Source organism: Anguilla rostrata, chromosome 18 (assembly GCF_018555375.3).
Source record: "Anguilla rostrata isolate EN2019 chromosome 18, ASM1855537v3, whole genome shotgun sequence".
Lineage (NCBI taxonomy): Eukaryota > Metazoa > Chordata > Actinopteri > Anguilliformes > Anguillidae > Anguilla > Anguilla rostrata.
This window is the reverse complement of record NC_057950.1, coordinates 3,308,694-3,334,752: the sequence shown is the minus strand read 5'-3', so window position 1 is coordinate 3,334,752 and position 26,059 is coordinate 3,308,694. Positions and strand designations below refer to the sequence as shown.

At 47.7% G+C, this 26,059-nt stretch overlaps 2 protein-coding genes across 2 annotated transcripts in view; both read left to right on the top strand.

The window, feature by feature from the left end:
- The first annotated feature begins 351 nt into the window (after positions 1–351).
- Positions 352–18,625, top strand: rrp12 (ribosomal RNA processing 12 homolog). The gene is given in 34 exon segments (XM_064318114.1): positions 352–586; positions 2,043–2,266; positions 2,535–2,618; positions 3,040–3,116; positions 3,762–3,867; positions 4,058–4,174; positions 4,316–4,454; positions 4,655–4,782; positions 5,182–5,280; positions 5,434–5,525; positions 5,731–5,815; positions 6,241–6,356; positions 7,032–7,128; positions 7,634–7,776; positions 8,208–8,329; positions 8,501–8,565; positions 8,802–8,964; positions 9,449–9,603; positions 9,972–10,039; positions 10,227–10,344; positions 10,476–10,600; positions 11,183–11,294; positions 11,547–11,652; positions 11,973–12,080; positions 12,688–12,845; positions 12,994–13,085; positions 13,441–13,599; positions 14,381–14,547; positions 15,398–15,508; positions 15,877–15,926; positions 16,091–16,169; positions 16,658–16,725; positions 17,215–17,297; positions 18,120–18,625. Coding segments are annotated over 34 exon segments (3,858 nt in total). The 5' UTR covers positions 352–447; the 3' UTR covers positions 18,223–18,625.
- Positions 18,626–22,314: 3,689 nt separating this feature from the next.
- The window catches only part of znf488 (zinc finger protein 488), a 38,088-nt gene continuing 34,343 nt past the window's right edge, over positions 22,315–26,059 (top strand). Inside the window, exon 1 of the mRNA XM_064318416.1 lies at positions 22,315–22,963. Coding sequence (XP_064174486.1) covers positions 22,960–22,963 — 4 coding nt within the window. The 5' untranslated portion in view covers positions 22,315–22,959. The remainder of the gene's footprint in view (positions 22,964–26,059) is intronic.

Below are 26,059 nucleotides of genomic sequence, written 5' to 3'. Positions count from 1 at the left end.
TTACCGTGTATTGATGAGTGTTTGACAATCCATACGAGTATTTTATTGGACAGTATACACAGTACTGTACTGGGTACCACACTTGTTTTTTATATTTGGAATTTCCAGTGAACTACACTGTACAAGTAAAATGAAATGGTTTTCATGTGAAGCATGTTCTTTTCTTTATCATACAATGTCACACAAGAAAACAGAAATAATATCAAAGTCTACAGTGAAAAATGTACTCGCATGCAACCTCTCGCATGTTTTGTTCTGGAACAGTAAATTTAGTTTAAAGAGAACCTGAAAGCGTCGTAATCTTTGAGAGCGAGTGGGTGAGAGAGTCGCCCCCTTGTGGTGTGACAGAGGAGAATACATGCCGGTTCACGTGGCGTGACGTAGTAGTGAGTGCGACGCAGTGCAAGAAGCAGGGTACCGAAGGTCTGGCCGAATTCCACCAGAATCATGGTGAAATCTGGAAAACTTCGGTCCGGAGCCGCGCAGAAAATTAAGCGTTGGAAGAAGGGCCACAGCAGCGATTCCAACCCCCAGGCAAACCGACATCGACAAGCTGCGAAAAGTCGTTTTTTTAGCCGTCCGACAGGTAAGCCTCTGAAGATACATACGAGCTATGCGGCCTGCCCCAGAAAACACGTGGGTACCTTTCGTGCAAGCAAACTGTAGTAGCTAACTTGTTGTAGCATGCTAGCAAACTTAAATCGACAAAGTTGAATAGAAAAACATATTTAGATATGAACGCTTCCTCCACTTACATATTCGTATTATAAAGAAAATCTATCACAATATTTAAGAATAACAGGTTGTTAAATACTTCCACGTTAGAAATACGAAACGTTAGATTGCTGGGTAGCTAGCACCAGTAAGTTACTTCTAAAACTTCAGTATGCGACCTGGGTTCTTCGCTGATGTCAGTTTTCTACTGTGATCCAGTTGACAAGTTTTGATTGCATGGTACCTTTTAAAAAACTAAAACTATAATTCGCGTTATGTTTAATACTGATAGTATTACAGCGACGGTACGTTGCAGTCTGTATTGACGTAGCTGTTATTTTGGACGCGTTGTATGGGGCTAGCTCAGCTGATCAGCACACTGCGTACGTCCCCAGTCTGAGTCTTCATGAGCTACTCTATGCCAGCTCATAATAAACCCCAATATTAAGCTAACGCTAAGCAACATTAACCACAACGATAAAATGTCACGAGCGTGAAGTAACCAGTTATTTGACTACGTATGTCGGATGTCTGCAACTGTGCGATTATATCAACGTTGCCTGAAGCCATGTTGTCAGTTTTCTGGAAGTAAATATTCTTTTTATTTTTACATCCATTGTTTTACTCCATGGTATTTTTAAAGACAGTAAGGTGTATGTATAGGAACGTGGATTCCCGCCTGTCTGTTGAGGCCTTTGATCATCATTGTTCACATGTTTAGCCCTAATTTGAGTATGTTGTCATCTTGAGAAGTCTGATCTCTGGCTATATGGTTGCAATTGAGTTTGTGGTCCCTTGTCAGTGTCCTCAGGCCTTTGTTATTACAATAGTAGTAGTAACGATGAGGTGGAGAGAGGGATGATTTAGCCAGTCAGACTTGGGGGGGAATAAGATGGCCAGCCTAAGAAAGTAAGCACACCAAGGAGCCCCTCCCTGCTCGTGGGGTCTAAAGTTCCTGTCCAGGAATGTTGCAGTGTCTGCAGGTTTAACTCCTGTTCTGGAGGGCTGCTTATTTGACTCCATTTTTGGAGGGCCGCTGCCTCTGAAGGTTTTTGTGGTTTCAATTGGTGGCCAGTTTAGGCCTAAGAAACAAGGTGTGTGAGGTTCTTCTCCAAAATTAAAATTAAATTAAAGCCTTGTGTACTGAAATTCACTGAAAGCGAGCAGACATGGCAGTTGTCCAGGATTTGAGATTGAGATTCCTTCCCTACTCTGAAAAGTGGGGTAGGGATCCTTAGTGACCAGAGTAAGTCTGGTTTAACCTGTGTTTGGCATCTCAGCTGTAAATGCATGCTTGTCATCAACATTTGCTGGCCTTTGTCTCGCAGAGAAAAGTGACCTGACCGTAGATGCGCTCAAGCTCCACAATGACCTGCAGTCAGGACCCCTGGAGACGGGCGAGGGTGGCCTGGGAGATGCCTGCGCCATGGAGGAGCCCGCCTTCTCTGAGAGGACTTCCGGAACCTTCCTGAGCGGCCTGTCGGACTGCTCCAACCTCACCTTCCGGAAAGTCCAGCGCTTCTGGGAGTCCAACTCTGCTGCCCACAAAGAGGTCTGTATCTGTGGAGAATCGGACTCCTCATTGTGCACCAGCGCCCCCTGTTGGTCAATCAGCTGTCCATACTTTTTGCTTGTTGAGTTGCACATGAAGAGTAATCCTCAGACTCATGTTTGTGCAGTAAGTCTCAATTTAAAATAGTTGCTGCACAGAGTCCAAAAGCACTACTTTGCATGTCTCCTGTTCAGAGGTGTTTTATTTGGGGGGGGGGGGGTCTCTGAGGTGAAGGGGGTCTAAAGTGCCACTTCGTTGTCTCTCCCAGATCTGTGCTGTTCTGGCGGCTGTCACAGAGGTGATCCGGTCCCAGGGTGGAAAGGAGACGGAGACGGAGTACTTTGCAGCTTTGGTGAGTGACACACCTCCACCTGCCACTGCACACACACAGGTGGCTTTGGTGAGTGACATGCCTTCCACCTGCCACAGCACACATACAGGTAGCTTTGGTGACTGACACACTCCCACCTGACACAGTACACACACAGGCAAGGAGTTTTTGACTTTGGTGAGTGACACGCCTTCCACCTGCCACAGCACACATACAGGTAGCGATTCCTGGCTTTGGGGAGTAGGGCTTCAGGTAACACTTCCACCTGCTACAGTACACATATATATGTATGTCCTCTGAAATTTCATAAACTATCCCAAAAATAACAGATTTCCTTTTAAAAAGTCAGCTGTTAACCGAACACCATACCATCCTAACTACATGACTTTTCAGCTAAAACATTTGTGAGTTTTTAGTGAGTAGTTCTGTTTCTGTGTCATAGATGACTACCATGGAGGCAGTGGAGTCCAGCGAGTCTTTGGCTGCGGTGGCTTACCTCCTGAATCTCGTCATGAAGCGGTGAGAGAACATTCATACTCGCTCACAAACAGCCTGGTGATCTGCATTTATATTTCAGACCTTAGGCTTCTTCTTATCCAGAGCAATGTGCACAGCATGCAGCTTTTACGCACAACACTTTATACAGCTGTATATTTCAGATTAGGTCAGGCACGAGTCAGAGACTCAGTTCAGGCGCGAGTCAGAGACTCGGTTCAGTTGACGAGTCAGAGACTCAGTTCAGGCGCGAGTCAGAGACTCAGTTCAGGCGCGAGTCAGAGACTCAGTTCAGGCGCGGGTCAGAGACTCAGTTCAAGTGCGAGTCAGAGACTCAGTTCAGGCGCGAGTCAGAGACTCAGTTCAGGTGTGAGTCAGAGACTCAGTTCAGGCGCGAGTCAGAGACTCAGTTCAGGCGCGAGTCAGAGACTCAGTTCAGGCGCGAGTCAGAGACTCAGTTCAGGCGCGAGTCAGAGACTCGCTAGTGTGTGGTAGTTTCCTCCGGTGTGTCGGTAATCACTAACACTCTCAGACTGGGAAGGGAAGCTTAATTTGTTCAGCTGACAGGATAGTGTTGAACCTGCCGGTGCTGACCGTGCCTGTTTAGAACAGAAAGCAGCTGTGCGGCCAGTCTGGGGGGAAGCCCTGACTGTGGTCTCTCTCCTCCAGTGTGCCCGCTCCGGTGCTGATCACGCGATTCTCCGACACGGCGAAGGTCTTCATGAGCGTCATGTCCTCGCAGGCCAACTCGGACTCTTCCTCTGCTCTGCGCTGGGTGAGTTAGCCTCGCGGTCCTCGGGGACGGGCTCTGTGTTCACGTAGAAATACAGCCACATTCGTCTGTGAATTACTGTGGGTGTAAAACGTGAATATCAGTTTGTTTGAAAGTAAATTTGAAGTAAAAAATATTCCACTTTGGGCTTAACTGTGGTCTCAGAATTAATGTGTGTGTGTGTGTGTTGCAGGTCATCTCGTGTTTGGCCACCTTGCTGCGGAAGCAAGAGTTGTCCGTGTGGAGCTTCCCCTCCACCCTACAGCTGTACCACGGCATGCTGAGTTTCACTGTGCACTCCAAACCCAAGGCCAGTCCTCCCAATAAACGTACTCCTAACACGCACACACGCTCTCGCATGTAAACACACACATGTATGGCTGTGCTGGCGGAGGTTAGCTGGGCCAGGTGTGCCTTCCTCTGGGCTGAACTCCTCCTCTCTCCTGTACAGGTGCGTAAGGCTGCCCAGCAGGGCGTCTGCTCCATCCTGAAAGGCAGCGACTTCCTGTTCGTCAGCTCCGCCCCCACGCATCACCCTGCTGCCGTGACGACGGCCAAGTTCTGCGTCAAAGAGATCGAGGACGCTGGAGGTGAGAGTCCCCTGTTACCCAATCCTGCAAGACCCCCCCACCCCTTTTCTGTACTCTGTTTGCAGAGTAACACGTTACTTACATTTATATTTTTATTTTACAAACTTAGATTCCATTTTCGGGGGGGAAGCCGTGTTTCTTGTGTATGGATGCAGGTTTGTGACCCACGCCGGTGGTGTTTTTTTTTTTTTTTTGCTCAGGCAGTAAAGAGGACACCACCACCCTGCATGTGCTGGGGCTGCTGAAAGACCTGCTGTCGGCGTTCCCGCTGGGCGCGGTGAAGTCCTGCTGCGAGACCCTGCTGCGCGTGATGACCCTGAGTCACGTGGTGAGCGGCGCCAGCATGCCCCGCCCACTCGTAACCATGGCGATACGTACACCTGCCTCTTCCAGTACCGGCAGTTATAATGGAGTCATTGCTTACGTTTTCATGAGCGATGTCTTAAATATAGATTTACTGAAATGGAAACACACTGCCTGCTCTGAGCTGTATGCATTTCTTAGTGGCTGAGATGGTCGCTTGTCCTGGGGGTTCTGACAGGCCCTTGTGTTGTGCTTCATGTCGGATGTGGATGATTCAGGGTTGTGAAAGAGAGTTGATTTCTCTGAGATGTGCTTGTTCTCTTGGTTTATGCGTGTACATGCACACACTCGCATCCACATGCGCACGCACACACACGTACACACGCATGCACTCACTGGATGTTCACTGTTCTTCTCTCCTCAGCTGGTGACTGCAGGTGCCATGCAGGCCTTCCACAAGCTCTTCAGCTGCAAACTCAATCCCAGCAGCCTCAGCGCCGAGCTCAACGCACAGATCATCACCGTGAGAACCGATCACACACACACACACACTAACGCTCTCACACACACACACATACACACACAGATACATTCGCACACACACACACACACACACACACGCACACACCCTGACCTCACCGCAGTGAGGTGACGCCATTGTGTGTGTGTGTTCCAGGCTCTGTACGATTACCTGCCCAGCGAGAACGACCTGCAGCCCCTGCTGGCCTGGCTGGCCGTCATGGAGAAGGCCCACGTTCACCTGTCCAGGTAAGAGTCTGACCAGTGCTAAGACCACTGCGCCATCTGTTCACTTTGCTTATGAAGGATATCAGTACAGTCTGCTCTCAGACCAAGAATACTAGTCCATTCTTGCCTCTCGCTCACTTGTGTACTTGTGTTGTGAACAGGAAAAGTGTTTGTTCTTATTTCTGTTTTGTTTCTCTCCCTGGTTCTCCATCCTGGACCTCTCGAGTTGCGACCTCCTGCTTTCACGGCATCCTGCTTGCTTCCCCCACCCCCACGCACAGGTCGTCTCCATGGCAACGCAGACACTCAAGGTCAGCTTAGCCGGAGGCCACCGGTTCAAACAGCATCGCACGACTGAATACTCATGGATGTGATGTCATGACCCCGCCCTTCTCCCCTACACCCATAGACTTTTTAAGATTTTAAGGATTTTGGTACGTCATAACATGCACGTCACACACTTCTAGATCTTTTTCCCTCGTCGACTGCTGATAGCAGGAGAGAATGCTAAGCAGTAAAGCCAAATACTAGAGATTCCAGAGGCATTTATGGTCTGAAAATCAGCATTTTCTGGTTAAAAATAAGGAAAAATAAATCATATCTATGATGGGCCCACAGGCTTAAGTATTGGATACTCCAGCGCTGCTGGCCCTGTTGGTCGAGCTCGCTGCCCTGTTTGTAGGAGTCTCTGTGCAAAGTCAGCTGTTCTGCATGCTGTTCCGTCTCACCCCCCCAGACCCTGCTGACCGAATGCGTCGCCCCACACGTGGCCGAGATCGGGCAGGTCACGTCCACCGCCTCCACTGGCCACGCCCCCTACATATGCAAGATGTTCCGGTGAGTTCCGCAGGCGTACTGAAGTGGTGCAGTGTGCTGGTTAGAGTGCTGGGTCGTGGAGCACCGAAGGCTTGCAGAATAGATCAGGAAAAGTTCTGTGTGATAATTGGTGGCACCATATTGAGTAATGGTGTATAATACAGGAAAGATTGACTTGTGTGGATTGTGGGAGTGGCTTATGCAGTATTTTGTGTGTGTCAGTATTGTGGGAGGGGCTTATGCAGTATTTTGTGTGTGCAGTATTGTGGGAGTGGCTTATGCAGTATTTTGTGTGTGTCAGTATTGTGGGAGGGGCTTATGCAGTATTTTATGTGTGCCAGTATTGTGGAAGGGGCTTATGCTGTATTTTGTATGTCAGTATTGTGAGTGTTATGTGTTTTGTGTCCCAGTATTGTGAGAGGGGTAGCGTATTTTGGTGTCAGTATTGGAGAGGGTTTATCAGTATTTTGTATGTCCAGTATGTGGGAGTGGTATGCTGTATTTGTGTGTCAGTATGGGGCTTATCAGTATTGTCTGTGTCAGTATTGTGGGGCTTATCGTATTTTGTCCATATGTGGGGCTATGCAGATTGTCTGTCGTATTGTGGAGGGCTTATGCAGTTTTATGTGCCAGTTTGTGGAAGGCTTATGCTGTTTTGTATTCATACTGTGAGGGCTTATTTAATCTTTCCTTCTCCTTCAGACGTGAGAGGGTTTGTACGTTTCATGCCTCCTGGCCCTTCGTCTTTCAGGTCCTGGGTTGTTTCTACAGGGCGGCAGGGAAACAGGCACACCCAATCATGACAAAGGTGAGAGATGGGGGTGTGGCCATGGAGACTGAAGCACACGTGTTTTCTGTCATGAGTCTTTATTTTGGCTGTTTACAGGCTTGGTGGTGGTTTGTGCGTGCGCTCTCTTGTGTGCAGCGTATGCGTGAATGTGTTCATTTGTGTTCCTCGTACGTGCTGTTTTAATGCTCCCAAAATGAGTTTACTGACTGAACACTCCGCCTGGACGAGATGCTGTCTGTATGGTGCTGTGTATGGGTTTAAATTTTATTTATTTTTTTGCAAGTTGCCTCTTTCCCCAGCACCTGTGCTTGTGTGTGGTCATGTGCTGCTTGCGCCCCTCTTTCCCCAGCACCTGTGCTTGTGTGTGGTCATGTGCTGCATGCGCCCCTCTTTCCCCAGCACCTGTGCTTGTGAGTGGTCATGTGCTGCATGCGCCCCTCTTTCCCCAGCACCTGTGCTTGTGTGTGGTCATGTGCTGCATGCGCCCTGATTTGATCACGGGTCTCGCTCCGCGTTCCCCCAGAGCCTGCAGTCGCTGGCCGATCTCCGCGCCACGCCTCGCTTCCCCTTCTCCGGCGAGCTGGACCTGGCGTTCGGCGGCGCCGTGGAGACCATGGGGCCGGAGCTGGTCCTGGCCGCGGTGCCCCTGCAGATCACCGGCACGCAGTGAGTCTCCGCCCACCGGCGCCATGGCGACTTGTGTGATGTCATAATAGGGTAACTGGAATCTTGCTACGGAGATTAAAGTGGCTGCGATACGGTTGCTGTGATGTTGCGATTGGGTAGTATGGGCTGTTGTCAGGGTGAGATCATTTGAATAATATGAAGTGGTCCATGAACGACGGCCCGCTTGGATTATTTACCGTGAAGGAAAGGTTCTCCCAGTGAAATTACATAATTAAACTCTGTTCATGGTTCTTCAGTGAACCTTCGGCTCTGCATAACTGTACTAGCCTATGCTTTACAAATCTAGGACGCTGCCTGATGTTTTTTTTTAAGGAAAAGAACAAAATGACAGCATTAAGTATTCCTTGTTACGAAGTGTGGCTTTTGGGTTCTCTCCCGCTGAGAGGGGTTTGTCTGTCTCGTCGTTTCAGAGACGACATGGAGTTCCCCCGCAGCTGGCTGATCCCTGTGATTCGCGACCACGTGAAGAACACGCAGCTGGCCTACTTCACTTCCTACTTCCTGCCCCTGGCCGTCACCCTCCGGCAGAAAGGTACAGTCTGCCCCTCACCTATATCGCCTCCTGGTGTGCGGGTGGAGTCAGTGTTAGAGAGCACAGTATGCCTGCAGTCCCTCTATCGCCCCCTGCTGCACGGGTGGAGTCAGTATGAGAGAGTTCAGCGTGTCCCTAGTTCTGAGTCTGTCTCTGATCTCCGTGTTGCAGCTGAGGAGCTGGAGCAGGCGGGGCAGAAGCTGGAGGCCAAGGTTTACCAGACCCTGCAGCTACAGGTAAGAAACAAAATGACCGGTCTCCGGAAGCCAGTTTCCAAAATATCATCACCCTCTTGCCTTCACGAGTGTCATTTTACATGCACCAGTCAAACGGGAGCTTGAAAGTGGCTGAGTTGCCTGGCAACAGTTTTGCTACTGGAAGGGAAACTCGGGGAGCGTGTTCAGTTGGCCTGTGCCCGTTGCGGCCCGCCTGTAACTGTGGTTGATGTGCTTCCTGTGTTTTTTGCGGGCAGATCTGGACCATGCTGCCCGGGTTCTGCTTGAAGCCGACCGACCTGACCGTGGCGTTCAAGGGCATCGCCCGGGCGCTGGGCATGGTCATCAGCGAGCGGCCCGATCTCCGCCTGACCGCCTGCCAGGCCCTGCGCACCCTCATCACCAAGAGCTGCGAGACGGGTACGCCCCCCCGCCCTGCCCCGCCCCGCCCCGCCCCACCCCGCCGTCCGCGAAGGGTCTCAGTCAAACTGAAACCAGCCTCCCCTGCCCGGCCTTCCACTAGTAGTCTCTGTCAATCTCCGTCTGCAGGGATTTAGGAGTTTCTCTGTATATATTCCAAGCAAGTCTAGTACGGTTCTCATAAAACTGTTAGCTTGGGGGAAGTGGTGAGGAATAGCAGTCCATTATTCAGTAAAGACTGTAGAACTATATCTGCCTAGCATGCATCCAACCAAATATACTAGGTATACTATAACATAATATACTAATACAGTAATATTTTGGCCTGTGATACTTTGTATAAAAATAGAGATTGTGCAGTTGAGTTCTGCCGCAGATACCTTGTTGTAAAATTTAACCGTTTGTATTACTGTGCTAAGACGGGCCAGGTGTGTTCCAGGTGAGTTCGCTGTGTTTGAAGTGTCTCTGCATTTCTCCCCCTCAGAGGAGGAAAAGACTGAAGTCCGTCGCTTTGCGAAGAACTTCCTTCCCATCCTGTTCAACGTGTACAGCACACAGCCCGCCCCGGGAGAGAGCGCCCCCTCCAGGATGGCTGTGCTGGAGACCGTCAAAGTCTACCTGACCATAACCGACCAGGAGGTGAGGCCCGGTCCGAACCTCTACTGGCTAGCCTGTCATTTAAAGGGTCTTCTGGAGAGTAGTGGTGGTATTGCCATTTATAAGATGCATTGTAATGCTAGCAGAAACCTTAATATAGACCTAGAATATGAAAAAAAAAATATAGAGCTACAATTGGCATTAATGTGGAATACATTTTAGCCGTTCGACATCTTTGAGGGAAAAGTAGGAGCTGTGAGAGATGAGTGGGTAAATTTACATTTCAGTTTTTACCCAAAAAACTATGCGGAGGCCCACTGCCCAGCCCACCACCCAACAGACCCCCCCCCAAGGTCAGTCTTTCCTGTGATTAAACCGCTCCTGGTCTTGTTCCGTTCCTCCTCCTGCAGATGGTGTGCACGTTCCTGCAGAAGGCCACGGAGAAGCTGTGCGGTCCAGACAACAGCGAGTTCACACGGTAACCGCCTCCTGCTTTTAAAGGCCACCCCCTCCCCCCTCCCCCCTTTATGAATATTTATAATCAGCTTTTCACAAACATAAGAAAAGCTGAAATGAAAATTAAGCTTAAGCAATGGGTAACAGCAACAGAAGTTTGAATTTTAGGAGTTTGGACCCCTTCCGCTAATGCAGTGTTGTTCCCCTAGGCTGTCTGTGATGGACCTGATAGTTGCCATGGCGCCGTTTGTGGACGAGGCTACGATGACTAAGACCTACGAGCTCATGAAGCCTTACCTGGAGGTAGGACCCTCTACCAGTGGTGGGGTGGGGGGTATGATGGCCAGCAGTGGTGGCTGGTGGGTAAAAGCCGTGTCTGAATCAGGGGTAGGGGGGGTTGAGGGGTATGTGCCCAGCAGCGGTGGCTGATGGGTAAAAGCCGTGTCTGAATGTGTCAGAGCAGAGTGGGGGTGGAAAAGGCGTACGCGCTGGAGGGAGTGTGGCGGGGAGGGGAGGCCGCCGCATCGTCTGCACCTGGAAGCCGCCACGGTCCTGCTGGTCGGAAGAGCGCGCCGCCGCAGAGGTGAGACCCGCGTTCGGGGGTATTCTGGGGGGGGGGGGGGTTCCTACTGCTCAAATTCACCATCTCCCTGCAGCCTGACTGCAGCCGTTCCACCTTATATGGCGATCTGACGCACTGTGTGGTCACATGAGGAATTGGACTTCTTCGCTATGAATAGTACAGAGTGGTTAGCAATAGCAAATATAACGTCACTAGTTAGTTTGTTATAAATTTGATTTACGAGCCAGATACCAATATAACGTCAGCTATAACTGTATCATTAGCCTATGCAAAACGTGAACGATTAAAGCAGAGTAACGTTTGAAACTGTGCTCTTCTGTGCTATCATTTAACGTTAGCTCTTAGCTGTAATGTCGCAACTCTTGTTTTTATTTTTTTTTTAAAAAGGGGTCCAAATTTTTTAAATTCACTTTATTGATAGTGTTTTACTCCGTTGTTCTTTTATACTTTAACCATGGACCAGAGGACCATGTTGACTTTTTTTTCATTGAGTTCATGAGTTTTCCTTTTTTGGCCATGGTAATCGAGTATTGTGAAACAACGCTACATTGTGACCGCAGCCTGACCATAGTGTTGACCGTGTGCTGACTGTGTTCGTTCTCGTCCTCCTCAGCCCAGACTGAAGTGCCTGATCCACATCGTGAGGCTGCTGAGTGCCGAGCACATGGAGTTCATCACGGCCCTGCTGCCCGAGGTACGAGCCTCTCCCCAGCTTAAACGGGGCCCTCAAAATGGGGCCCTCAAAATGGGGCCCTCAAAATGGAGCCCCAAAATGGGGCCCTCAAAATGGAGCCCCAAAATGGGACCCTCAAAATGGAGCTATCCAGCCTACGGCCAATGATGTATTTTAATTGTGTGGTATCTGTCCTGTTCACCCCTCAGTGCGGTGATACTCACTGGTTTTAATGCGCTCTGACCTCTGACCTTTGACCTCTCCGACTCTCAGGTCATTATCTGCACTAAGGAGGTGTCCGTGGGAGCTCGTAAAAATGCTTACACTCTGCTGGTGGACATGGCCCGCGCTTACATCCGCTTCTTCAGCACCCCCGAAGGTGGGCCGGGAGGGGGCGGGGCCTAACGCGTGTCTGTGTCTCGTGTGTATGCCTGTGTGTTTAAGATGAGTATGTGTATGCAAATGTTATGTTGGGGTGTGTGTTTCAGATGTGTGTGTGTGTTTGTACGCGTAATACGATGTATCTGTGTGTGTGTATGTTCACGTGTGTGTCTGTTTACGATATATCTGTGTGTGTGTGTGTGTGTGTGTGTCTTTAATAAGATGTATCTGTGTGTGTGTGTGTGTGTGTGTTAATAAGTGTGTGTGTGGGGTATGTCAGTGTGTGTGTCTTTAATAACCCATATCTGTGTGTTGCAGAGGCGCTGGATCAGTACCTGCAGCTGGTCTACATCGGCCTGACCGGCTCGGTCACCATGATCACCTGCACCGTGCTGGCGCTCACCAGGCTGGTCTTCGAGTTCAAAGGTCAGTCCAGTCGGGCCCTGTTATTACTGTGTGTGTTTCGCTCACACTTGTCCAGAGTGAGCAGTGCACATCACAAGCGCGTCTCATTTCCTTGTGTTTGGCTTAGTCACTGTGTTTTAAAACTGCTGCCATCTTGCCTGTATGGTTGTGTGTCCTGTTGCAGTTTTTCAGTAAAGCAGGTTTATGAGTGAGCTGGGTGTTTTAATCAGCGATGCACAATGCGCTTTCTCTCTCTCTGCAGATCTGATGGATGCGCTGAGTGATGTGTGGGTGTTTTAATCAGCGATGCGTAACGCGCTGTCTCTCTCTCTGCAGATCTGATGGATGCGCTGAGTGATCTGGTGTTTTAATCAGCGATGTGTAACACACTTTCTCTCTCTTTACAGATCTGATGGATGCGCTGAGTGATGTGTGGGTGTTTTAATCAGCGATGCGTAACGCGCTGTCTCTCTCTCTGCAGATCTGATGGATGCGCTGAGTGATCTGGTGTTTTAATCAGCGATGTGTAACACACTTTCTCTCTCTTTACAGATCTGATGGATGCGCTGAGTTATGTGTGGGTGTTTTAATCAGCGATGCGTAACGCGCTGTGTCTCTCTCTCTTCAGATCTGATGGATGCGGTGGTGCTGGAGCAGCTGCTTCACAACGTCATCCTGCTCCTCATGTCACGCACGCGGGAGATCGTCAAGGCGGCGCTGGGCTTCATCAAAGTCATCCTGTTTGTGATGGACGTCAAGGTCCTGGCCACCCACCTGCCAGTCATTGTGAGTGACACTGCCTAGGGGGCGGGGCTTTCTCAGGTCATAGTCATTGGCATAATCGGCAGTTGAACAGGTGAAGATGTAAGTTGTGGAAAAACCGGCCCAACCTCCTAGATCTTCGGTCTCTTAAAAACATTCTGTTCCTCTGCAGATGGAGGGAATTGGGAATATCAAAGATGACGTGAGGCGGCATTTCAGAGCAAAGCTGAAGAACATTTTCACCAAATTCATCCGCAAGTTTGGGTAAGGTTCAGAATGATGCGCACAATCGAGTCTGTGGCCCTTTCAGCTGTGAGCATTCTGCAAAAGGGATCTCCAGGCTCATAGTGACAAAATGTGGAATTGCTTTTCAGAAAGTTCTGTATGGTGTCACAGATGTAGACATATTACTGTGGGTGTCTGTAAATATTGGTCAAATGTACTCGCGTATGAGTATTTGATATGTGTTCGCCTGTGCCCGTGCGCAGGTTCGAGATGGTGTGTGCATGTGCGTGTGCCTGTGTGTGTGTGCGCTCCGCGTGCATGTGAGTATTTCATGTGTATTTGATGTGCGCTTGCCTGTGCGTTTGATGTATGTTTGCCTGTTGCCCACGCGCAGGTTCGAGCTGGTGAAGAGCATGCTCCCGGAGGAGCACCACAAGGTCCTGGCCAACATCCGCAAGGCGGAGGCCCGGACCAAGAGACGCAGACTGGTGCAGAAGGACGAGGACGAGGACTCTGGGAGCGAGGAAGATGTGCCCAAAGCCAAGGGAGAGAGGTACAGTCGCGCCCGAAGGCCGGTCGCCTACGCTGGAAGAGCAGGCTGACGTTCACAGTCAGTGTCAGACTCGCGCTTTTAGTTACCGGCTGTGAAGAGCAGGCTTTCGGAACGTTTCTGAGTCAGTGTTCTAGAACTCCGTTTCAATTTCAATTACCGGCAGTGATTGTGACATCAGCATTAGAATGTTCAGTTAAGAACATTCTAATCACGTTTGTGATATTGCAACTTGAAGGGTTAAGGGGTTTATCTCAATAAACCTTGTTGTCTTGTGACAGTGCTATAGTACATGACTAGTTCCATGCCGTTGACTGTGGTAAGATCATTTTAAAAGGCATTTCAGATAAAAGAAAAAGTGCAAATGTTTCCTCAAACAAACCTTTGATAATTAGGAAACAGAGAATGGAATTTTGTGTCGTGGACTATTCTTTTTTAAATGTGTACGATACGTTGTAAATGCACGATGATATTGATCAGAAGCATGGAGCAAATACACGGAGCCTGATGTGGATTCCCACTGCAGGGCGTTTACAGCAAGCCTAACGCTGGGCATGTTTGAATTAGCATAGGTGTGGTCAGAGTAACGTTCACTGTGTGAACTGGACTTAATGTGTTCACGGCCATGAATAACTGTACAAAATGAGTAGTGTACCTTATTGGCCCTGTGTTTTCCAGTTGCTCCAATGACCTTCGGTATGCACTTATTGTACATCGCTTTGGATAAAAGCGTCTGCCGAACGAACGTAATGTAATATAACGTCGTGCGTGTCCTCCTCCGCAGCATCGAGGAGATCTTGGCCGAGTCGGACTCGGACGACCCGGAGGACGAGAAGCCCAAGAAGGGCCAGAAGGGCGCGGTTCGGCAGAAGGGCCGGGCCTGGCTCAAAGAGGGGGTGTCCGACGAACCCCTCAACTTCCTGGACCCCAAAGTCTCTCAGAGAGTCCTGGGTCAGTACAGAAGCGCCGTGCCTGACACACTTACACAGCCCAGCAGTGGTGCAGAGTAGACTGTGTTCGTTTTACAGCGCAGAGTGCAAGAGAAAACGCACACCTTGTTTGGCGAGGTGCAGACGACCTGAAAAAAAGTCAAACTGAAAAAGAAAGGTTGTCCTGTTCAGGGAGCTTGCCTGATGAAGTCTGCTTGCTGCCAAAACGTTGGCTGTTAGAAATTTCATCGGAGGAAAAAGTGTGTGCAGCCTTTTCTCTTCAGTTTTTCAGTGCAGCCTAAGTCTGAAATGTGGCCTGTTTTACCCCCAGGATCTTGGGTCAGTCCAGTCCAGACCAAAAATTCAGTAGCCAGAGACCGTTCTGAAGAAGGTTTATTCGATGTGAACTAGAAGTTTCACAACGTCTGCTGACAATGCCTGAGGACTGCCCAGATTCAGCATTAAATCTAGAGGCCAAAACCAGAGACTGATTTTGCTCAACTATCTCAAACTGCTTGTAACTCGTTTAAAAGCGTTTAATTTGTCAGCTGTCGTATGGATATGGGGTGCGTAGTTTTTACTCATTAACATTTGAACCTTGTTTTCTTTGCTGAAAAAGTCCCATCTCAGCTGCTGTTGCGGTTTTGATTTGAACTGGGCTTTAATTCTAGAATGCGAGGCTTCAGTTGGTGGAAATTATAGAACTTCTGTTATAATCGTGAATAAAACTTCCAGGTCGGTCGTTGTCTGAAATTTAAGGAGAGCTGTACTTAGCCAGCCTATGCTGCGGTTGAGCCTCTGCCTGGGAGCATATGGTTTTTATAGGACGTTGGTGTCTGACATTGATTTATGTTTGAAACAAACCCATCCAGCCACAAACCCAGACTTGAAGAAGGCCGCGAAGATCCAGCACGGATTCAAGGTGACGTCAGATGGGCGTTTGATCATTCGAGAAGAGGGAGACGATGACGACAAAGCTAAAGGTATCGTGTGTTGCCTATCTTTTGTGATTGGAGCGAAATGTGCATGCGCACGCACACACACACACAGGCACACACACACACACACGCACCAGCTATTCTCGGAAGTCTCTCTAATGACCAGTATTTTTTCTGTAATAATAACCAGAATTTACAGTTTCCTGCTTTACTTTAACAGTAACATTTTAAGCCGTTTACTTCAGGTTCAGTACTTACAGTTGTGTATTTTAAAATATGATGTCCTGTGAGTTTCTATTTGGCACCATAAAGCTTTTCTGTTGTTTAATCAGAATAAGTAGTACGGATGAGACAGAAACGTGGCAGTAACTGTAACAGAATCCTGGATTTAAATTTTTATATTTCTCTTCCAGGTGACGACGGAGAAATGAAAGACATATTGGAGGAAGCTGGAGTCAAAAGTGTAAGTACGGGTCTTATTATTATTAGTATTACCATCATATTTTTAGATTGTGAACAGGATGGATGAGTGTAAACATTCAATGTTTTGCAGTGGCCATTTAGACACATTGGATGATTTTTATTGTTTGAAAATAATGCTGCTTTCTTCTTTACGCCCCCCTAAAGAAGAAGACCCAGAAAAGGAGTTTCCATGATGGCAACTTTGATGATGACTTGGACATCGAACCTCAACTGAAGTATAAAGGTACATTTCCACCGTTTCTGTGCATTGGGGATTGGTGCGGTGTCCCTGCATGCTTCAGTAATTTCAAGGCCAAATCCCTGTGTCGAGAAAATCTTATAATATCCCATCCCTAGTATGCCTGCACACACATATGTGTACACGTTGGTGTGTCTGTGTATGTGTGTTACAGTGTGTTGTTGAAAATGTGTTGGCCATGTCGATGTTTGATTGGGCCTCTCTGTGGTCACTGGTTGTTATAGTGCAGAGTTACAGTATGTCAGAAATCAGCCCAGGTGCTCTTTGAAGTGCAAAAGTAAAAGTGGTGCCAATTGTGCTCTGGGATCTCACGTGTGTGTGTGTGTGTGTGTGTGTGTGCGTGTGTGTGTGTGTGTGTGTGTGTGTGCGTGTGCGTGTGCGTGTGCGTGTGCGTGTGTGCGTGTGTGCGTGTGCGTGTGTGCGTGTGTGTGTGCGTGTGTGCGTGTGCGCATTCGTGTGTTTCTCTTCCCTAGCTGGTGGTTCTGGAATCCACAGGCCTCTCTCTCAGAAAAGGAGCTTTGGGGCGGAGTTTAAAGCCAAAGTGAGCAAAACTGCATGTGCCCTCAAACGCCAGCCTGCCATTAAACCTCCACAAGCCTACCATAACCTCCTCTCTCGCTCTCTCCCTCCCTCTCTCCCTCCATCCCCCCTCCCTCTCTCTCTCTCCCTCTTTCCCCCCCAAAAACTGTTTGTTTTTGTTTTCTCTTTTAAAATGAAATTGCAGCGAACAGGGTGGCGATGGTGATCATGGTGTTTTTGGGTTATTGTTCTTGTGCTTGTGTCCTACAGGAGCACAAACCTGAGTTTATGCACTGTGCCATGTACTCCAATGGTTAGCCACTGTAGATCCATAGTAATATGAAATAAAATTTAGAGCAGTTTATTTTGTTTGTTTTGGAGCCTTTGTAGCAGGCTTCCGAAATGTGACTCAAAACTACAGCATTGTGAAGCCATTATCGCAGTGTTACTGCCGGTATTCGTGCAGCGTGTAGCATGTTGTGTGAACGTTTTCTTCTTTTTATCGCTACAGAAGGGCAAAGGTGACATTAAGCAGAAGGGCAAGTGTGACCCCTACGCCTACATCCCACTGAGGAAAGCCCAGCTCAACCGCAGGTGTGTGTGGAAATGATCCAGCCTGTCGAGTTCAATCATTTGCCGAGATCACATTCTTTATAACTGCATTACAACACGTAGATTTACATGGAAAGGCACTCTTCTAGTGTGCACCGTACAATTTTACATGCAGTCATTTATACAGCTGGGTATTTACTGAAGGAATTCAGAGCGAGTGCAGTGGCAGTGCCCCACCTGGGAATCAAACCTGCAACCTCTGAGTAACAGGTCCAGAACCTTACCCACTACCGTGCCCCCAGTGATTCAGCCTGACTCGACCACTGGGTGCATACCAAACTGTGTACTGCGCTCGGAACAGGAAAGCAAAAAAAGCAGTTCTACAGTCCCGGTCATTTTGGGTGGAATTAGCATGTGTTTGTCGTGACTTTTAACCAGTTAGACTGTGATTTCCATTGCCAAACGCTCTGATTCATTGGTGACTGGTGATGCGTAATAGCCGACATCGTTTATGAAGCGCACCCTGGGCCTCTAGGGCAGGGGCTTTCAACCTTTCCTGAGGTGCGTGCGTGTGCATGTGTGTGCGTGTCAGCCCCAGCTGTGTGTGGTGACGTGTGTGTGTGTGCATGTGTGTGTGTGTGCGTGTGTATGTGTGTGCGTGTCAGCCCCAGCTGTGTGTGGTGACGTGTGTGTGTGTTGGTGTATAAGCTCCAGCTGTGTGTACTGACCCCTGGTGGCGTGTGTGTGTGTGCATGTGTATAAGCCCTGGCTGTGTGCACTGACCCCTGGTGGTGTGTGTGTGTGCATGTGTATAAGCCCTGGCTGTGTGCACTGACCCCTGGTGGTGTGGTGGTGTCTCTGCAGGAAGTCGGCGAAGCTGCAGGGGCAGTTTAAGGGAATGGTGAGAGGGGCGCAGAAGGGAGCTCGGCTGGGGAAGAAGATGCAGAAGAACAAGAGGAAAGCGTGACCCCCCCTGTACCCCCCCCCCCCCCCCACAGTCCTCCAGGGCTGAGGTGTGTGTGTGTGTGTGTTTGAGTGTGTGTGAGTATTAGCGCTGGCTATGACAGGAAGTTACTCAGCTCTGATATTGTGGGACACGCCCCTTCCGGATTCAGGAGGCCAGCGTACACCCCCCCTCCCTTACCCTCCCAACGCAGTATTCTCTACCAGGATGAGGGGTTTACTCTAATCCTGAAAGAGGAAGTCTGACTCTACCTGTGTGGGTGGAGTTGGCCAATCGAGCCAACTTACACATGGAACTAGTCTCAAAATATGCCAGTGGTTTTGTAAAGCTGTTTAACATGGATAATTCTATTTATGTATTGTGCAAAAGAGAAATCCAGTACAGAAATAAAAGTTGCTGACATAGATTTTGTGCAATGAGTGTCTTAACATTGATTTATGGTGTGGGTTCATTTGGCCTTGAACAATATACTTTTCAACTGAGCGCCGAATCCAGTCCTTAATTTACTGTTCTTGTAATCACTTAAATCTTAAAGTATCACAGAAAACATTAAACTGAGGGGCAGCACCTTGGTGTTCAGGTAATTTTTCACCGACCGTTATTTACTTCAATAGTGCCGGTGTTGTATTTGTATTTATTTCGGTGTGGCCACTAGATGGCACTGCATGCATACAAAGCACAAAATTCCCAATATAAATCTAGTTTTGAAAGACTAGTTATGTTTTTTTTTTAATTTTTTTTTTAAGTTGTATTCATGTTTTACGGTTTGTGCCTCTTATATTTTGTAGTTTAATGTAGTCTCGTTCACAGGCTGTTTTGTTTTGTAGTGACACTCAATTTTCCTGCTTTCTGGGCTGCAGTAAATGAGGTGACTGAAAGAGTTCAAAGGTTTTTCTGAGGTCGCCTGTGTCTGGTTACTCTTTTACACTCCCTGGTCACACCAAGCTTCCTTCCTCTATTTCCCTAGTGCCCGGGGTGGGGGCGGGGGGGGGGGGGGGTTGATTTACAAAGGGTGTTGCCCCCCTGCGTTCGTCTACCACCTTTCGTCCCTAAATTTAAAGTCATAAGCCTCAAACTCCCAGCATGCCTCTGTGACATGGCAGTTTTCTCAGTAGCCATCGATGGGCTGTATTTAACATTCATATGTTTCAAATGCTTATTTACAGTTATGTAGCTAACCTTTTGAATGGCGTATACCTACATCACACCACCTTGCAACCTATTCCTCCACCATTTTGGTTGTAGTTCATTCATGTACATTTTGGGGGGTATTTTGTACCTAGATAATTTTTCTGTGTGTGTGTATTTTTGCCTGTCGTTCGCTCGCGTCTGGATAGGTTCGCTGAGTCAAACGTGTCAGCGATGAGTCCGTTCTCGGAAGATAACGGGTATCGCACAACTTGTGAGAAATGGGGGGGGGGGGGTACTGGGGGGGTTGCTCTGGGTGCTCGGAGGTCCTCTGAATGCCACATTCATGGCTGTGGGCGGGGCTTCCGCGGTCAGGCCCCCGCTAAGCAAACAGCGGCTCCCGCGGCCGCCGGGCCCAGAAAAAGCCCCCATTGATGCCGCTGCACAAGGGGCCGAGTGTTCATTGTCCGACCGGGGACGCCCGACAAAATCTCACGCACCCGGTTCCGTCTCGCGCGCTCCCTTTTCAAAAATTCCCGGGAACAGCCTTGGCCCCGAAGGGAAGGGGGCGGGGGTGCTTAAGTTCCCAGGCTGTCCAGTGGCATTTTGGGTCCCCAACATTTGAAATGGCTGGAAATACTGAAAGGCTTGGGTTGGTATTTACTGAAATGCTAATAGATTAGCTCCGGCGCTGAAGCGAAGCGCTAGGCCAGCGCGGTGCGCTAACGACTCTCTCGGGGTCACCGCGAAATGTCACGGGGAGCGTAAACGTGCCTGTCGTAACACCTCAAGGAATCGTTCCTCTTTTCTTAGGGGTGGGGGGGGGGGGGAAGCTCCTTTTCGCTGGAAGACTTGGCAAATGCCACACGGGAGCGACGGGCGATGTGCGGTGCGTAAGGTCACGGCTGACATCGAGGGGCCCGCAGGGGGCGTATCCGCGCGCGGGAACGTCCCCGAGCCTGCAGGCGAGCTCCTCCCTGAGTCACCCACAGCCCTGCCGTCCCCTGGCCTCAGAACCACAAATAACACTGCCTTTAAACCGGGGGGGGGGGGTCAGACTGCAGTCCTGAGGAGCGGGCGCTGCTGGTTTTCTGTAGTTTTCCACGCTCAAGTCAGGGGTGTCCAGTTTTTACCCGAAACGAGCCGATGTAGGTGCAGTTTTTTTTGTCCTTGCCCAGCACTGAGACACGTAGATTCTGAAACACGTTCCTGGGGGGAGAGCAGCACAGACGGGGTCCCAAGACCAAATTTGAAAACCCCTGATCAGAAGACTGTTGGTCAGCTTTACCTTTCCTGGGGTACAACACCACCATGGATTGGAGGTCCAAGTTGGTTGATGACATGGCCTAAATGATGCAATTGCAAGAAAACCTGGTTAAAGAGGGACATACATGTTTTAACTTAGCTCTCGTTTTCACCATTGTAAATTATTTAATTATAATGTTTTGTTACTTCTTAGCAATCAGGACTCTCTTGTTAAAGAGACATAGATCTCCAGGGGACGATATAAATGATAGATTTAAAGAGTAATTATTTTGAAAGGAGCTGAGCTGGCAGCAGTGTTGAGCTTGCCAGCGTTAGTCAGACCGATGTTATTCCTCCCACGCTCAACGTCCGGAGCTGAGACTGAACTGAAGATTCAGCGAGTTCTGCCAGCGAAACGTTTACCTAATGACACCCACCCGCTTTCTGCAAATACAGAGGTCCTCTCACCCACTGACTGGTACATGTGCTTATGGGGGTGGGGGGTGGGGGTCTCAGAGCTGGGCACCAGAACTGCTGTTTACAAGGACAGGCTGTAAAGACTGCTCTTCTGCAAGCGCTGTGCAAATAATTTGTGACTAATCTCTCATAAACTATGACTAAACTACATCACTGCTGCTTATTAACTCTGTCTTGGCAAAGTTAAAATGATCTGATCTTACAGTGTGGCTGGGAAGTGTGTGTGTGTGTGTAAAAGCATCAGTGATCTTATATGTGTGTGTGTGTGTGCGTGCATGCAATTATAGATTTTCACCCTAAACAGCATCTCCTCAGGTTCTTCTCTGAAGCTGGGTTTGTCTATCTGTCTCCTGGCATTCTCTGTGTCCGTGCAGAGGGAAGCTTGTAGCTCAGTGTCGTTTCGGTAAAACCGCACCTGGCACAGCTGCTGAGGCAGAGCGCGTGAGCACAGTGAACAGTCCCACCACCATGGCTTTGACAGCCTTCAACACCCCCCACCCCCTCCCCCCCTTTTCGCCAATGTCCAGGTTTTCTCTGTTCTCATGTCCTTCAGTCCCTGTTCTCCTCTTCCTGTTGCCGGAGATAATGAAACGGCCTGGAAGGGGAGACATCATCGGTTTTGCGCACTTACAGTGGCGAGGAGCTCTGCCGGTCCCAGAGCATGCCTCCAAAAGGAACCAGTGTGGTCTGCCAGTGATGTCACAGTAGGGCTGGCAACCCTCGTTCTGTACACATAAGGTCCCGGGCTGCTTTCCGAGGGGGGGGGGGGGGGGGTGGATGTCGGGGCACTGCCAGGTTTAAACTGGGGGCGCTTTGTGTACGGGGGCACGTTGAGGGAAATGCCCCTCCGAATAACAGACACTTGTGGTGCCAGGCCCCTGCTGAACTCTGCTGCACTGCATCAGTACTGGCTGCTCAGAAATAAATAAATAGGTTCCTAATTGGTGAAAGTGGACATTTGGCCACTAAAACTAACCCATTTGGTAGATAATGAAAAGACAAAGCATATGATAATGAGCCAAACCGGCATTATGTTTAGGCCTACATGTCCAAGAAAAATATGAATGAACGTAAACACGTCCAACAAATAATCCCTCTAAATATGAAAAGCATCTAATTAAGTAAAATGAACAGCTGCGACTGTGGTTGGATACAAGGATTGCAATCCGTGGTAGGCTACTTTATTTGGCAGCAGTAGGCCTGTCCTTGGGTGTATATCGTCTTATTTTCTGATACGCAAAGGTTGCTGGGAAATAAGCCTAAGTATGTTGTCAGGTGATTTTTTAAATCATGTGACTGTTAGGTAGTTTTGGCGGTGAAATTTCACGTCAGCGAGCTGGTTAGTGAGGAAGAGAGCAATGAGGAATTCTGCTTACAACCAAGTGAATCAAAATGTCTTAGTAACACAAAAGTGTATCTCAAAAGAGAAAAGAGACCAGGAGAGAAAGATAAGCAAGTTGCCAGAGTGAGATGGCTTTTTAAAAAGCTGTGGCCAACACGCGATGCAACCTCAAAGCATCTGTCTGACCACTACAGTTGTTGTTTTTTTTAACCTTCTGGGCTAGTTCATGACCTGATTTAAGCCCGAGATCGTTCGACACTCATCAGTCTCCCAGCTTGCGAAAACGCTTATTGTTGAACACTTAACGTCTAGCTACCCTCCATGATGTGTCTTGGCTACCGCACCGCTGTTGTTTATACCGGACACAGTCTGCAACTGCAGATCGCCCATTTTCTAAATTAAAATCGATCAAGAACTACCCGGGGAACAGCACCTGACAGGAGAGACTGCATGGACTGGCTATACTTTCTAGCATCAGAGGCCGGGAGCTGAACTTGAAGGAGATTGTGGATGACTGCACAAATCAAGGCTCGCCGGATGGCCTTCGAATGCGTGAGTAGACGAAGTGTTTTTGAAGGGGTTTGGTGTTGGGTTTTCCGATAGCGCCAGCCTGTGGCTCAACACAGTTTGAGTTGGACTGCCGCCGTGCGTCTGTGGTATGTGTTTTTTTTTCCAGCAAAGCCTCCACGCTACACGGTAATAAACGTAGATCATAGAATTTCGTTTAAGGATAAAGCTGATAAACTGGTAGAGTAAAATGGTGGACTAACTGACTATATAAGATGGTGATCAGCTGGTGATCAGGTTGAGCAGCTAAGTGTTGAAAACGCAGCTAAAACCGTCTTGACAAATTTACGATGGTTTAAGATGGAATTTTCAGAGGGGATTGATACGAAATTCGTTGTACAGTGATTAAAAAAATAAAATAAATAAATTTGGTCCGATGTGTTGAGCAGGCCAAAGGAAGCTGTAGGCTAGTTAGTTGGGCTGTTGTTTCTTTCGGTGGCCGTTTGTAGACATTTCCATGGCCCCTTCACGTGATTCCATAGACTGTATTAGCGTGATTCAGTCAGCTTATTTTATGTATGAACTGAAACAAGGCAAACTGGCTCTTTACATATACCAGAGTGAGCAATTTACCGAAATCAGAGAGACAACGATGCCACGAGCAAAAACAGAATCACCAAGAAAGCTTGAAACTTTAACTTTAATAGTGTCATGAAAGTTGTTTAATGGAAGGACGAGCACAAAATAAGCTTCACCACATTTCCTGTCAATGTCAACACAAGGCACATGTGACAAAAGCTAACATTGTTGTCATTTCCATATCTTAAGTCAGAGCTTTGGTGGAGAGCATGAGAGTTGAGACACCCCCATAAAAAGCTATTTGTTAGTCTTCCTCAAGCATAATAGACAAAATTTTGGGTACAAGGAACTATTTCAGACATAAAGTTTACATAGAATGCGTTGCATGTGTTACCATGCCATTTGTCAAGTTGTTCAAATTGCGTCTTGTTCCAAACCCTGAAACTGGGTTTGCAACTGGCAGAAATTCATTAAAAGCTATTTTTATACTTTTTGGACAGCTTTGAGAGTGCTTTCTGTTTCCAAAGGAATATATGGGTGCACTTACTAAAAAGATGTTTTCAAGCACTGATTTTTGTGAGTTGCACATGTTGTGCGCTGTGGCGATTTGAATGAATTTTTCCTTCAGTTGGATGCTAATTTGATTAAATACAGTCAGTGTGAAAGCTGAATTGTTTGCACATTGAAATTGTCTTAATCAATGTACAAAATGTCATTGTTTCCATTTTCCAAACCTGTCCACCTTGAAAAGCAGCTAGGGTAGAGGTCATTTTATTTGTTAATTTCCATTAGATAGGCTGCACGCAATTCTTTTGAGTTGACATTCATAAGTCAAATATATTGGAGGGAATATATATAATGGAAATGCAGCTTATGAGGAAATGAAGAAGTGGAACAACCAAAACAACTGCTGGCAAAACAAGGTATGGGAGAACAGTGGAACGTACCGGCTAACCCAAAATGTTCTCACAGTGTTACTGGAATGTTTTGTCAGCGTTATAACATTGCCACAACATGGCAGCAACGTTTCTTTTTTTTTTGTTAGCTGGGGTGAAACCAATGCATGCAATCTTCTGACAGTCTGTCCACCTCATATGTTTTAGCAGTGCCAAGATGTACAAAGTGAAGCTGAAAAAGATCCACATATTCAAAGCAAAATCCGATGGAAAAACTTAGGAGTTGCAGAAGGTACTATCTGGTAGAGAGATGCTAGCTGAAATGCTATCACACGCAGTGTCCTGGGACTCAGAAGCACACCTTGTCATATTCAAGTACCTTCTTCTAGAGCAGGGGTGGCCAATTTTATCCGCAAAGACTCAGTGTGAGTGCAGGTTTTTGTTTTTGGCCAGCCCTACAACACCTGATTGTCCTTTATCAAGGTCTTGATTGTAGACCACGATTAGTTAATTAGTTGAATCGGGTGTCTTGGTGGTGGGCTAAAACAAAAACAAAAAAACCTGCACCCACACTGGCCCTTTTACGGATAAGTCTGGACACCCCGGCTCTAGACTGTGGGTTAATAAATTAGGTGTTATGAACTGCCCTGCAGTTTCAGTGTGTTTATTGAATCGTTTTTATTCAGAACTGCATTATAAAATAAAATACTTTAACGATGTAGAAAATGGAATGTTTCCAGAGGCATTTTTCTAACTATACTGGGTTTTAACTGATAGGGGTAAAATAAAAAAAAGCTATAAAAGCTAAAAAAAAGTACAAACTGGACATTATATGGCGATACAGCATTCCTTATGAACCGGCCAGACGAATCCTACACTCTGTCACAAACGTTCCTTTGTCCTTTCAAAAGCTCTCTGTGAAAAAAAATGTACATTAAGTTCATTCATTTCAGTCTCCCTTCAGCGAAACAAAAGTGGTTCTCAGGACGTACCAAAAGCTTCACTGCCAACTTGTTGCTTGAACAGAAATTAGCCTAATTCACGATCCACGGTCTGTGGGTCTCCTGTTCACAATCTTTACATAAACCAGCCTCACGTACAAGCAATAGTTGATCATTTTTCTGCCATTTGCCAATACAACTAGTTTGACATAACTGGTTCACATAACCAGTTCTAAAATGAAAGAATATTTAAAAAAAAGAAGAAACAGTTACTGGACTAGAACTTATTAAATTCAGAGGAGGGGGAAGGGGACAGCTAGCAAACAGCCCCAATTTAACACCTGCACGTAACAAAATGGGACTTCTTGCAACTGCTTGTTAAAGGGCAAATTATTCCAGCATTTCTCACATCTTTGTAAAGACCAAAGACAAAAAATCAAATCTGAAAGACAAATCTAATCTGACCTTATCCTAAACGTTTTGGTGGATATTCAGTAGTTGTCTTTAAAAAATTTTTTTTAAACAATTAATTTCTTTGCTGTCCAGCAACAATCCTAGTAGTTCTTAGGAGCAGCCATGGTATTGAATAAATATTATATTTCATGTGTTTCTTAATTTTTTTTTGGCCATAGCTGCTATTTTTGGAGAGGAGTGCGGGGCCAATGAATTGGGGGGGACCCTTGATTGTTCTTAGGGCTGGTTCTATAGGGAGGGAGGGGGCCGTG